This window comes from Panicum virgatum, chromosome 9N (genome assembly GCF_016808335.1).
Source record: "Panicum virgatum strain AP13 chromosome 9N, P.virgatum_v5, whole genome shotgun sequence".
Classification (NCBI taxonomy): Eukaryota; Viridiplantae; Streptophyta; class Magnoliopsida; order Poales; family Poaceae; genus Panicum; species Panicum virgatum.
In genome coordinates, this window is record NC_053153.1 from 72,644,224 (window position 1) to 72,657,025 (window position 12,802).

Below are 12,802 nucleotides of genomic sequence, written 5' to 3' on the forward strand. Positions count from 1 at the left end.
TGGAAAATTAAGAAACTGTGAAAGATGTTTCAAAGATATAGCGCAAATATTTAACGTCGTTCAAGATACAGAGCCTCCCTGGCACATATTTTACGGAAATATCCTCATATTGTGCTTAGTCAAAATTGTTGCTGATTTGATACGAACATGTTAGAGTAAAAATAATTTACCTAGCAGGAACTCTACATAAAAATATCCAGGAGACCATTAGAGTCCAAAACTGCAACAAAATCAGTACATAGGATCAAAATCGACATGATGTTTCATGTTTCTGTCCACGTAGAAAGCTGTAAGCGAAACAAAACACTTCACCAAGCAACTTGAGAGTTTTAACCTTTACTGAATCGATCCAAACAACTTGAAATAAAACATTTTATACGACACCAAGATTCGAAAAATGCTAATAAAATGACACTAACATTTTATTTTACATAGTAATAAAACAAAACTAAAAAAATGGGGACCTCAAGCAAAACGGGAAATACCGAAATAGCATAAAAAAACGCGCCAGGTAGGGGTCGAACCTACGGCCTTCTGCTTAGGAAACAGACGCTCTATCCACTGAGCTACAGGCGCCCTCTCGGTTAATTGTTGTCACAATTCCTTGATAACCTAATATATTCTCCCCTATTACTTCCTCTGCTGACTTTTTTTTTTTTGAAAATAGTTCCTCTGCTGACTAGCACTCGCGATCTGATCGTTACCCTTCCAGCCACCTCCGCCGCCTCCTCGTCGCCGGCCATGATTCACGCGGTGATGGTGATAAGCACCCAGGCCAAGCCCCGCCTCCTCAAGTTCTACAGTTTCCAGGTTCCAATCCTTCTTATCTCTTCTCTACAGTTACCCCTTACTCCCCCTCCCCCCTCTTCACCCACCCAAGTGCTCGGTCGATTTCCCCACCCAGATCAAGCACCGCTTCATCCATGGATCCCTTCTTTATAAAAAAATTTACGCTACTGAAGCAAATTCGTCTCAATCTTTATTCACTTCCACCTCCGTTTCATGACTGCAGCCACCGGAGAAGCATCAGGAGCTCGTCCGCAGTGTCTTCCAATGTATGCACGGTTCGCTTCCTCATTTCTTCCCCAATTTTGTATGGTTGATGTACTTAGAACTATTGGAATCTCTTGTTTCAGTACTCTCTGCAAGGCCTGACGGCGTGAGCAATTTCGTTGAGGTGGACTCGATCTTTGGCCCGGTAAGGGCTAATCTAGGGTACGCAAATGCTAGCGATGGAAAAAGGAACGGATTTAATTGCTATACCAATTGTTTTCTGTGGTTTTGGATATACAGATTGAAATCTTAAGTCATCTGCATGTACCCTAATTGTGCAAACTGCCCAGTGGTATGCAAATGTTGTAAATTAAGTTTTCCTTGTTAGGTTTACGATTTCTGTTCCATCAAGGTTAAATCTGGCCACATTATCGACAGCAAGTTGATGAAAGTCAGAAAGGTTTGATTTTCTTCTTTGTGCTTTGCAGGGAACAAAAATGGTCTACAAGCATTTGGCCACCCTATACTTTGTTTTTGTCTTTGATAGCTCTGAGAATGAACTCGCCATGCTTGATCTCATACAAGGTAACCTAATGGCTTATTATTGGTGCTGATGTTTTTATTTCAGTTACTAGAATTGATAGGTACATGAGTTGTGCATAAATAAAAGAGAAAGGCTGAATACATTTTCATAAGGAACGGACTATATTCAGTGTGTTATCATTATATTAACCTATTTGACTTGTCTTAGTACATAATCGTGAACTATTTGTTATGCTTGTTTCAATATTGAAACAACCTCACTTGCAATTTTCTATTCTAGATTTGCAATGCAATCTTAATTTGATGTAACTACACTAGGACGCTCTAAACATTAATCTATTTCCTTCTTTTCTGTTTAGCTGCTGAGATTATCACCTTGTGGTTCACTGTCGTGGAAGATCTCTTTTGCCTTCCTTTTTGTCTAAAGGAGTCCTCTTATCAGCTCTGATTCTAGGAGAATAATATAATCTGTATGAATTTTGTTTTGTGCACAGTTTTTGTTGAAACATTGGATAGATGCTTCAAGAATGTATGTGAGCTTGATATTGTATTTAACTTCAACAAGGTACCGTGATCCTCTTGATTCGACCATTTGTTCTATATAGTCAGTCTATTAAGTGTGCATTGTTATATTCCTGAGTTTCCATTTATCATTGACCCCTCATTTACGCATCACATATTGGGTAGCAAAAAAGGTGGACTGCAAAAGGTTTCAGACACCATTAAAATAATTTCAGAGTAACCGAATTATCTGTATTAAATTAGCCTATTATTATACGGGTCATCTGCAGTGAAAATCCAAAAGCTTTAGTATAACAATGTCCAATTCCAAGAATACCTGTTATGCAGCATAGCTATATCATTATCTACCACTACCACACATCTAGTTATCGTGATTGTAGTGACACACCATTGTCTGACTTTAATTGTGTGGTTTTAAGTCAGTCTAATGGCCACAGAAGGTTGGTAGTACCTGGACAACTTAAATATGTGAGACTCTTACATTTCGACCGAGTTCGAAAGCATAATTGAAGCTGTAACTTTTGCATGAATACCTCAGAAAAACCAGGCAGGTTTGAAATGGCTTATTTTCTTTTAGTACATAGGCACATAGCACAACAGGAGAAGGTTGGATGACAATGGCCTTGAAGAAGAATATCACTAGAGAAAGAAGGGCACCCATAGGGGAGAGGCCTTGGATAGGCAGAGTGATAGAGCCAAGATTTTCTTTATTCCCTTGCTTGCTTGCTTGGCCCTAAATTGCGCTCATACTTATGCTTATGCATTGGATAGTCCTCATAAATCTGACAGATAGCAGTTTATGAGGATAGTCCTCATAAACTCTCCAGCAACCTTCCCGCTCCCTCCTCATTATTGCTCTTTCCCAGCTCGTTTGCCACCTCTTAGTGGTGCATAACTTGTAGAAAAAAGCATATAAAGGGCCAGGCTAGTGGAGCATAATTTCGTGTCATCACAAGAGAGGGCAATAGAATTTTGCTAGTATGTGAATTTTTAAGACAAAAGGAGGGCTTCGCCAAAATTTGGGCCCTTAGCTATGGACATGCGGATGCATATGGTGCTGGCTGCTGGAAACTCCTTGTTCCCTGCTTCCTGCAGTGTCCATAGTGAGAATACTTTGACATGTATGTATAGAAAAATGCTCAATTTCTCAAGACCAAATGTCCCAAGGATTTATTCCAGCTGTATTACATTTCTTCATATGCCTTCTGTATTGATGTGCTATACTATTTACGTATGCAGCTGCACACAATTTTGGATGAGATGATACTGGGGGGACAGGTGATTGAAACAAGTTCGGAGCAAATAATGAAATCTGTGGAAGAGATTGCAAGGTTCTACCCTATGCCTTATCCCTTCATTTATTGCTTGCACTCTTGTGTCTAATTCTGAAAACACTGTCATCTCTTGACACAGACTGGAGAAACAATCAAGCACAACCAGCCTCATACCCAAGTCGATTTCAGAGCGTTTCAGTCGTTAAGGTTTCACTCGCTTCCACGACTGAACATTCATGGTGTGATCTGAACCACAGAAGACAAGATTGGCCCTCGAGCTTACCTTCAGTTCTCTAAAGATTTGAATCCCCTGGACACAGTCACTTGTTATTGGTTAATATGCGTCTCACTGTATCGCGCCCGAGCTGTATGGTTTGAAGCCTGTGACCTGAATGTAGTCCAGTACTGTTTGCTTGGACTGATTGTCTGAATGTGCTTGCTGAGGTTCAGACATTATGCATCTGTAGCAATATAGAGGGATAGCTGGTTTCTCATTCGCCTCTTGATCTCAGCTGTATGAACTTAGATCGATGTGAAATTTTTTGGGCCAGACGTTGGCATTCATAGATGTAACTCTGCAGAGCTTCATTTTATTTCTTCTTTACTCTCTGGTAGTATGACTGTTGCCTGAATTTTGATCAGTGTTAAATCATCAGCGTGTGGCCGCGCGCGCACTTTTATTTATTCTCAAATAAAACAAGGGGCGATTGGCTGCTGTACTGTAAACCTAACTCAATAATCAGCCATGATTCTTATAAAAAAATAATAAACGATTATTTTTATATGCCAATATAAAGAGAAACTGATGTGATAGTTTTTTATTTGCACCTAAATACGTGCAACTGGAAATTTTCTAGCCATCTGATCAGTTGCATCCAATGGCTAATAATAATGAGTTCTGGGATCTTCGAATTTCAGTTAGGACACTGCATATGGTCACAACTCACAAGCATAATACCCGTGCTCTTCATTTTACAGCAAAACTGAGGCTTCCAGCCGGCATTCCCCGATCCCATGAGCGATCCCAAGCATCGGCCGCCGACGGCGGCGGAGGTGGTGGGGCGACTCAAGGACGACGGCGACTTCGACGCCCTCCGCCGCGCTATCGTTCGGAAGGTCAAGGACAACGTAAGCTTCCCCCAAACGTTCAACCCCCCAAATCCGTTGCCCCAAGGTTTTGCGATTTCGTTGTTCCTAGTCCCTAATCCTGCGCGGTGGAATTTTGATGCGTATATGCCACTCATTTTCACTAAATTCTCTGGCGGATTGCTCATCGCCGTTACTTGATTAGGTACTGTGTTGATTGTTTGTAAGAGATTGGAATCGGTGGCCCGGAGATTAGGGTTTCTCCGGCATTTCGTCCGTTTGGTCTCCTATAAGCCTATAGGGGTTACGAGCCTATGTAGGGATCATTTCAGATTGAGCCCTGGTTGAGGCTGGAATAGATTTTGCGTTCTGGTAGTTCTCTAGTGGAGAGCTGCTGCAGAACTCTGATGACATTGAAAGTACTGGATACTGGGGTTTGCTATGGCAGAAATCATTTTCACTAGAAATGGTAGCGGCGTTGCCGCGCATGGCCATCCTTACGCTCTTTTTTTTTTCTTTTTATTTTTCTTTGTAGTTAGATAGATGAGTACAAACAATGGACAATAGCGTTCACAGACGTGGTTATCTAGGACTATAGGCAGATGCATGGATTTGAACCGGTGGTAATAAACCTTTGCTTGATTTGGTTTGTCAAATATTATTATACAGATGGAATTGAGATTTGGAGCAGTGTGTCTGAAAGTAAATGATTAAAAAATTAATATGTAAAATGGATATAGATGCAGAAACTGAATCTGTAATGCTGAATATTTGAATTTGAATATATCTATTCCATAGATCGAGTTATGAGAATCCTGATTTTACATAGCTTTTATAACTTGTAGCTGATTGAAACATAAAATAAAATGCAAAACTTAATAGGACAAATGCTTTGCACCTAGGTCCCTCCCTAATTAAGTGTGAGATGGATAGCATATGCAGAGTATAGCAACACACCTGTTAAATTCAAAGCCTTGTAGGAGTGCAGAGAAATTACAAGAGTTCTAATGCATACCGTCAGTGGAGAATTCAGTTGCTTTCTTGGTTGTAGAGGTACCGTAGAAATAACCTCGCCCAGCATAATGCACAGATGATCGAAAACACGACGTATCTGAATCATAAGGCGGCGAATGAATACCGTCCTTTGCGTACACGGTATGACTTTTGCAAGGAGACCATTGCGGTTTACCATATGGACACCAAATTAACCTTTGTTCAACTGAGATCAAAATATTAAACTAATCATTGTTCAGTTAATTTTCATTTGTGTCATACCCTCAATACTTCTAGAAGTAAAATTATCAACCCAGATAATAAATAATCCAAAGTTGTGGAGACCAGAGTTGGCGGTTAAAAGTATTTATGAGTCGATAAAACTATACACACACTGTATGTATAATTTAAGCTAATGGAATGGTCCATATCCATTTGTAGGTGATGAATATAATAGCAGTCATTTGTACATATGTTCCAAGTTCAAACTGAGCAATGATCTCATAGAGGCAAAATAGCGAACACTTGCTGTGCATATGTGCTCTTAATAGACAGTGGTGGGTAGAAGGGGACATACATGGCTACAACTGAGGGCTCGGCAAGCGGCAAGATAGACGAGCTGCACCATGAAGTTGTACCATTCTAGCAGTAGGAAGAAGCCTTTCTGCTAGATGTTTTGCATTGCACAATTGTGCAGTTATATCGTACGTGCATATTATGTAAGTCAAGTGAAATGGTACCATTCTCTGAATATAATATCTGCTGTTAGAGAAACTAACCTTCCATGAATAACTAAAATTAGAAAACCGGCAGAGCGTATTGTCTCTAATTCTTTTGTAGTCATCATGTTGTGAGTCCAGCATGCATTAACTTGCCCTTCAAGACCGCAATTAGATTGCATTCCTGTTGAAGATATGCCCTTGACACATTCCTGAAAGCAACACAGTACAGAAGTACAGAAGAGTTCCATGAATAAGTTGTCAAATGTATGTTATTTTCATTTCAGTGTGTATCAGTATATGATTATATTCTAAAGAGGGGATGCAAAATAATTCTAGATTCATAACAAATAGCATAATACCATGGTATGTGATAGTTAAAGAATTATCTCAAAATTGAAACGTGCAGCAGACCAAGGAGGACTGACCCATAGAGTGGCCAAAGACATGTGCTTTCTTCCACCCCAAATGATCCATCAAGGCCAAGGCGTCCTTCGCCATGATCGCCGTCCTGCCAGAGATGAGAAACATGTTTCAGAGATCAAATATTCAAAAGCACCGCTTATTTTAACTTCTCCAACACATGAGGGATTCTGGAAGATATTCCCCAGTTTTCTTCCCCATCACTCATTTTCTCGTGAAAGGTTTTATGCCAGGAAACAATTGAAATTTGGATTTTTTCTCATCAAAAGCTACATGCAGCTGCTGTGATCCACCAGATCCTCCATGTGTGGTTCTGAATCTCAAGGGGAGCAGAGCAAGCAATCCTATCTATAGAACCAAATCGTCCCTAGCCAATTCTTTATAACAACTGCAGTTGATGGGGAATTGGATCTGTCGGAGGAGATCGGGAGCTGAAACTCACGAGTAGTAGGATTTGTTCGGGGGCACGGAGCTGGGCAAGAAGCGCAGCGTCGTGGTGGCTCGGCGTGGGTACTCGTCGGGTAGGTCGACTTTGCGGCTCCTCCTCCTCCGTTCTTCTCCGCGGCGGCCCGGCGTGTAGCTCGGCGTGGCGCGGTGGCGCAGGCGGACCGACGGCGTGGCGGCCTAACGGGAGGCTCGGCGGCGCGGTGACTCGACGCGGCTGACCAGCGCACAGCTTGGCGCTGCAACTCCTCCTCCTCTGCCAGACAAAGAGGGAGGGTGTAACGTCCCGCCTCCCCGAGGCCGGGCCCGCTTACATCTGACAGCTTTCTAGGACATAGACTGCCCTCACAGACCAACACATGTCTTTTCTGCACACTTTGTCCTCACTCATGCGCACCCGGGAATAACTTCCCGGTCGGTCACCCATCCCCAAATTGCTCCGGGCCAAACACGCTTAACCTCGGAGTTCTTTGGAGACCGGCTTCCGGAAAAGAAGTTGCAATTTGTTGGTATGAGTATCCTATTAATCCTATTAAGCCCTGGGCCGGGGTATCACATGCTCACCCCCTTAAGAGACCGACGTCCTCGTCGGCCAATCCCAAGCCAAGAACGTCCTCTCTTGGCCACGTCCCGTACGTCTAGTGCCAGCAGCCCATGTGCCACGTCCGTGCGTCCAGTGCCAACGGTCCCTGTGCCACGTCCGTGCGTCCAGTGCCAACGGCGCATCCCAGATGCTCGCGCACTGACCCGCCACGCGCCCGTGCACATGCCGGTGGCATCTGCGCCCCCACGCGCCCGTGCTCATGCCTCCGCACTTACGCCCGTACGTGCCCGTGAAACCGCGAGAGTCGGCTCTGATACCAGTCTGTAACGTCCCGCCTCCCCGAGGCCGGGCCCCGCCTCCCCGAGGCCGGGCCCGCTTACATCTGGCTGCTTTTTAGGACATAGACTGCCCTCACAGACCAACACAAGTCTTTTCTGCACACTTTGTCCTCACTCGTGCGCACCTGGGAATAACTTCCCGGTCGGTCACCCATCCCCAAATTGCTCCGGGCCAAGCACGCTTAACCTCGGAGTTCTTTGGAGGCCGGCTTCCGGAAAAGAAGTTGCAACTTGTTGGTATGAGTATCCTATTAATCCTATTAAGCCCTGGGCCGGGATGTCACAGAGGGAGAAGAAGGGGATCGATCCGCCGCGGCTGCCACGCGCCACCCGCAGCACGCTCGCCGCCCGACGAGCGCCCGCTCCCCCGCAGTGCACTCGGCGGCCCCCGTTCGCCGCGCCCCACGAGGGCCTCTGCCGCCCCGCCGTGGCCCCGCCGTGGTCGAGCTCGAGGCCGCGCCGCCGTCCGCCCTTGCTCCGCGCGCTCGCCAGCCGCCCGCCCTTGCTCCGCACGCCTGCCCTTGCTCTGCCCGCCTCGTCTCTGCCGGGAGCTGGCCGCAGCGAGGCCCGTCCGCGCCGCACAGCTCCGCAGCTTCGAGGAGGGAGGAGAGGGGAGGGGCGTTGCGGTCGGGGCGGCGCGGCCGGGGAGGGAGGAGTGGAGCTCAAGGAGCTTTGTGGAAAACTTACGCGCTTCCGTGGACTGCGGGTTGATTTCAGCTAAACAGAGGGCTCTTTTTGCAAAAAAAACCAAGGTAACGCGCGATCCAGGCCGTCCATTGGCCGATCCGACGGCCGAGGCGAGCCGCGCTGACGTGGCCACGCTGGCTGTTCACCTTTTGGTGCAGGAATCGTGTTTAGAGATGGGTGCTTGAGTTAGGCATAGATCCTTTTGCATGGTGTCCCGTTTGAGAAAACCACAATGTAAGTTCTGGTGTTTGTTTAGTTGAAATCCTAAGGTCCTGAAGTGCTTCGATTCAATTCTTGTTGCAAAGTTTTTAGAAATTATAATTTGCAGCTTGGTGGAAGAGAACTTGGAACATAAGGGAGCATATGTACTTTGTACCCTTTTTTAATTTATGTTATCCTTTGCTGCATTTGGAAGAAGGAAGTTTCAACTTTCAAGTATTTCCCTCTATACGATACGACACTTGAAGAGGTTCTTAATAGTTTCTCAGATATGCGTACATTTGGCTGTGGTTTGCCTAGGAAAACGGAAGGTTCAGTTTTGAGGAGGGTCTTCACATGCATATGCATTTTTTTTCTTGCTATGTTTCAATTCCTCGGAGATTCAAAATTTGGCGCGCAAGAAAGGTAAACATGCTTTTTGCCAAGCTGCCATAAGACCAGTGTTTTCCCTTTTGTCGTATTAGGATTGTGGAAACGTTCAGTCTGCCACTCCCAACACGTGCAGTGGTTTTGAGATGCTGCATTAATCAGGACTATAATTGGAGTGGAGAGTTGAATCGTCCCTGCTGAGTGAAATGCCAAAAATGGTTTCACTGGATTGGAGCTTGTGATGCATAACGGCTAAATAATTTTATGAGCTTTTCCCATTGAGCTGGAGGTCTTGCCATTCAGGCTTGACCTTGTAAGGCTGCTGCAACATGGTGGTGTAGAGATAAATACTCATATCAGTAGCCTTGATAATCCGTGTCTCAGGCTACCAATATTACCTTTTCTGAAACTGTAACACCAGTGATACAGAGCACCATTTGCTCGAGTCATCTGTCAGAGCTCTTGCCTTTTGGGGATATTTGGTATTGCATAATTATCATTACCTGGTCATCTGTTGACATATAAATTTGAGAGACAGTAATCTGTATATTTTTCTTATAAACAAATGTTATCAGCATGATATTTTGCGCTATTAGTTATGATTCAGCTATGCTTCTTGTGGTGGACTGGTTAGAGCGGTGAACTCCATGAGTTGTCGAAACTCCCATCCTGACCCGGGTTTGAAGCATGACATCTTCTTAGAACAGAGCCTGGGGGAAGTCTCCCCCATTGTCAAATTTTTGTTTGTTTATTATTATTATTTATAAATTGCATTTCCTGGCCAGCCAAAGTTTTGCACTCCCCTACCTTATAACTAACCAGGGAGTGCAGGAGACAGCTCTCTTGCCATGGTTGAGTTTTGTCTATTATTATTTGTCACTCATGAGCTGTGCTGATTGCCAAGTGCTCAACTTCATTCCAAATTTTGTTCCAGATGTACAGTCCATCTAATGAAAATGCCTCCAAATTTTGTTCCAGTAGTACAGTCCATCTAATGAAAATGCCCTGTTCTTCATGGACTTTATTTATGTAAGCTCCGCCGGTAGAAGTTTCCATGTACTAGAAGCATGTGCTGTCTTTCTTTCTTTTCTTTTTTGAGACATGAAGGGTGTATTATCAGGGTTCTCTACGTATAGTCCTTGGAACCATGTTTAATGTGCATATGATTGATTTCCTGTGATCACATCTTATTTACAGTTCTTGTGTTGTATCACTTGTCTATTGGGCAATTTGAAATCTGTGTGACAATATCTGTTAAACCATGCTAGATAGGTGTATAACTTCTTACATGGTCAGCATCTTGCTCAGTAGATGTTGTTTGCAGATTGCAACACAGCAACATATCGTTGTTCATCAGATATGTTGATGGCGTATACTTCAATAAGTTGATGGCATGCTTGCTATCTTTCTTGCAGGAGGTGCTACGCAACAAAATAATCTCAGAGGTAAAACAGTCAGTGATACTACAAGAAGATGGATCTGAGAAGTTAAAATTAAAAGAACTTTCTGATGCAATTTATAAAGATATTGGGTAAGTTTAACCACATTTTGTAAAAGCTTTTAAAATGTTATCCTTCTTAATGTCCACAGTAGATATTGATTGCTAACACAACTTGTTGCTACTCCGCTCTTCCATATCAGGAGCAAAATAATGGGTCAGATATCAGATGAGGTATGGAATGTCATCCAGTCCAATGAAACTGATATACGGGGAACCGTAGAAGCTGTCTACAATAGGATACTGAACCCTGAAGAGGCCCATGAGCCTTCTTCCAAGAAGCTGAAGAGGAAGGGCAAAGAGCAACAAGTTTTGCCAGCAAAAACACAAACTACTGTTGCTGCCGAGGCGGAGGATGATGATCCGTTGGAACCACCAGGTTTTGGCAGAAATAATCAGCACAATAACATCGCAGCAGTAGCAGCAGCAGCAGCAGCAGCAGCAACAACAACAACAGTAGCAGCAGAGTAGACGCAGCAGCCGAAGCCAAATTTGGAAAATCATAATGAAGCGAAGTTAAATGGAGGTGAGCCAGCTGCTGCCAGCGGCCCGGCGGGTGATGATGATGATCCTATGGTGCCCCCTGGATTCGGCTAATGCAGCTTGCAAGCTTAAATGACAGTGCGGTTGTTTCTTGGTCAGCATGTAAAGGGAGATGCCTTTTAATTTCTGCTGACAGGAAGAGAGATGCTTTAGCGCATGTTTGCAGCTCTGAGGTGAGCAGTTCAGATGAATCTTTGAGTCCTGAAACCTGTGTTGTGGTGGGAAGTCTGTGCTGCCCTTGATATCTTTTTTCTGTAATGGTGGTGGATATGTTGGTGGTTGACAAAGTTTTCCTTGTGCGCGTGGTTTCAAAGTTGCGTTTCGCGCGCTGATTTCTCTGAGTATATGTTTTTTTTAAGATTATATCTCGGAGTTCTGTGATGATAGTTGCTTGCTTACTGTAAGTATTGCGGAGCGGGGAGTATGTCATATGTGATGTTATCGAGGCCCATGGGCTAATTTCGGGCAACGCTGAACATACTGTATATATTCTTCAGAATTCCCAACGATACATGCAAATTCAGTTTGACATAAGTCTCGTGCTAGTGGCTCATTCGAGGTTCGCTAATTACTCCTACGTATTTTATAGTTCAGCTTTTTCTACAGTTTTTTCCCTCTCTTTCTGAAGTTTTTGGTTGGCGCATCCCTAAACTACTGAAGGGATCAGAAGATCGGAACAACATCCATGAAACAAACAAGTTTTCACGATAGATTTGAATCGTCTTCCTTTCGAGTGGTACAAGAGCATTGAGTGTTTATCAGAGCCACAATACATAGCAGAGCGACCTTCCAAACAAAACAAACACGTACACCTATCGTTCAAATCTGCATCACCCACACCAGCGACTCAAAAGCTCGATCTGTCAGAGACACTTCACCTGAGCAGCTGAGCTCATTACACCAGTGCAGGCGTTCCAACACGAATCATCGCAGCCGGACTCGGACGCATCATTGATCCTAGAACCCCTGCTGCTGCGACGACGACAAGCAGCGGGTACATCTCGAGTCCTACCACCAGTGTACGAGGAGACAGGGCCCCCTGTGCATGATGTGCCTTGCGCCGTAGGCTTTGGCGAGCCCTGGCTATTCTACGCCGATTGGAAGCTGGCCATTGGCGGCGCATGAGCTCTCGAGCACAGCTCGGAACCAGGGGCGCGCTCTACGCCGGAGCCGGCGCTAGACGCTAGTGCTCCCCGCTCTCTTCTTTCTGTGCATCACTGCGAGCTGACTGTTCCAGGCTCCAGTGCCTGAATTATTCCCCCTGTTCCCGTCAGCACTGCCTGTACTATAGACCAAGGATAGACTAGGGTTTATTCGGTCACCAAGGACGTCAGTCGCGGCAATTTTTTATACGGAGAAGTAACATTCTGTTTATCAAAGTGAGTGACCGCCACTCGCTCTTGTCGTTGCTAGCTTTTTCTGCGCTCTTCTTTCTAGATTTCACTTGAACGCTGTCTTCCCTGCCAGCAGCAGCTAATTTCAGCTCGACGTGACTGCAAGAATGAAGTCACCTTTCGTTTTCTTTCACGTTGATCAATGCTGTCGTGTAGGACACTGATCCCAGCGACATGAATACATGATGCTGTGCTGGAGAGGTTAGAGGCTGA

At 44.6% G+C, this 12,802-nt stretch overlaps 2 protein-coding genes, 1 long non-coding RNA gene and 1 other non-coding gene across 7 annotated transcripts; 2 read left to right on the forward strand and 2 right to left on the reverse strand.

Moving 5' to 3' along the window:
• Positions 1 to 503: 503 nt before the first annotated feature.
• On the reverse strand, positions 504 to 576 carry TRNAR-CCU. Its single transcript has one exon. It is a non-coding gene; the product is annotated as a tRNA-Arg (tRNA).
• A 71-nt stretch (positions 577 to 647) lies between these two features.
• Positions 648 to 3,946, forward strand: LOC120687656 (AP-3 complex subunit sigma-like). The gene is made up of 7 exons (XM_039969688.1): positions 648 to 810; positions 1,013 to 1,055; positions 1,137 to 1,198; positions 1,482 to 1,578; positions 2,031 to 2,101; positions 3,298 to 3,389; positions 3,472 to 3,946. Exons 1-7 carry the CDS (start codon positions 742 to 744, stop codon positions 3,536 to 3,538), a joined length of 501 nt encoding a protein of 166 aa, XP_039825622.1. The 5' UTR covers positions 648 to 741; the 3' UTR covers positions 3,539 to 3,946.
• On the reverse strand, positions 3,945 to 7,218 carry LOC120687658. Of its 4 annotated transcripts, XR_005680797.1 has the most exons (6): positions 6,996 to 7,218; positions 6,559 to 6,641; positions 6,191 to 6,342; positions 5,989 to 6,075; positions 5,434 to 5,637; positions 3,945 to 3,959 (listed from the first exon to the last, which is right to left on the reverse strand). It is a non-coding gene; the product is annotated as an uncharacterized LOC120687658 (long non-coding RNA). The 4 variants fall into 4 exon arrangements; XR_005680799.1 differs by lacking the exon at positions 3,945 to 3,959 and having other exon boundaries at positions 4,941 to 5,529; positions 6,996 to 7,214; XR_005680796.1 differs by lacking the exon at positions 3,945 to 3,959 and having other exon boundaries at positions 4,941 to 5,637; positions 6,996 to 7,212.
• LOC120687655 lies at positions 4,250 to 11,564 on the forward strand. Its single transcript, XM_039969687.1, has 3 exons — positions 4,250 to 4,460; positions 10,570 to 10,685; positions 10,796 to 11,564. Exons 1-3 carry the CDS (start codon positions 4,347 to 4,349, stop codon positions 11,121 to 11,123), a joined length of 558 nt encoding a protein of 185 aa, XP_039825621.1. The 5' UTR covers positions 4,250 to 4,346; the 3' UTR covers positions 11,124 to 11,564.
• Positions 11,565 to 12,802: the final 1,238 nt, after the last annotated feature.

Bases quoted from the DNA above. Each gene is read 5' to 3' on its own strand.
- LOC120687656 (XM_039969688.1), top strand. From the start codon at position 742: ATGATTCACGCGGTGATGGTGATAAGCACCCAGGCCAAGCCCCGCCTC. The intron at 2,102-3,297 runs GTACCGTGATCC...TTACGTATGCAG, and splicing joins TTGTATTTAACTTCAACAAG to CTGCACACAATTTTGGATGA. The intron at 3,390-3,471 runs GTTCTACCCTAT...CTCTTGACACAG, and splicing joins TCTGTGGAAGAGATTGCAAG to ACTGGAGAAACAATCAAGCA.
- LOC120687655 (XM_039969687.1), top strand. From the start codon at position 4,347: ATGAGCGATCCCAAGCATCGGCCGCCGACGGCGGCGGAGGTGGTGGGG. The intron at 4,461-10,569 runs GTAAGCTTCCCC...TCTTTCTTGCAG, and splicing joins TTCGGAAGGTCAAGGACAAC to GAGGTGCTACGCAACAAAAT. The intron at 10,686-10,795 runs GTAAGTTTAACC...CTTCCATATCAG, and splicing joins GCAATTTATAAAGATATTGG to GAGCAAAATAATGGGTCAGA.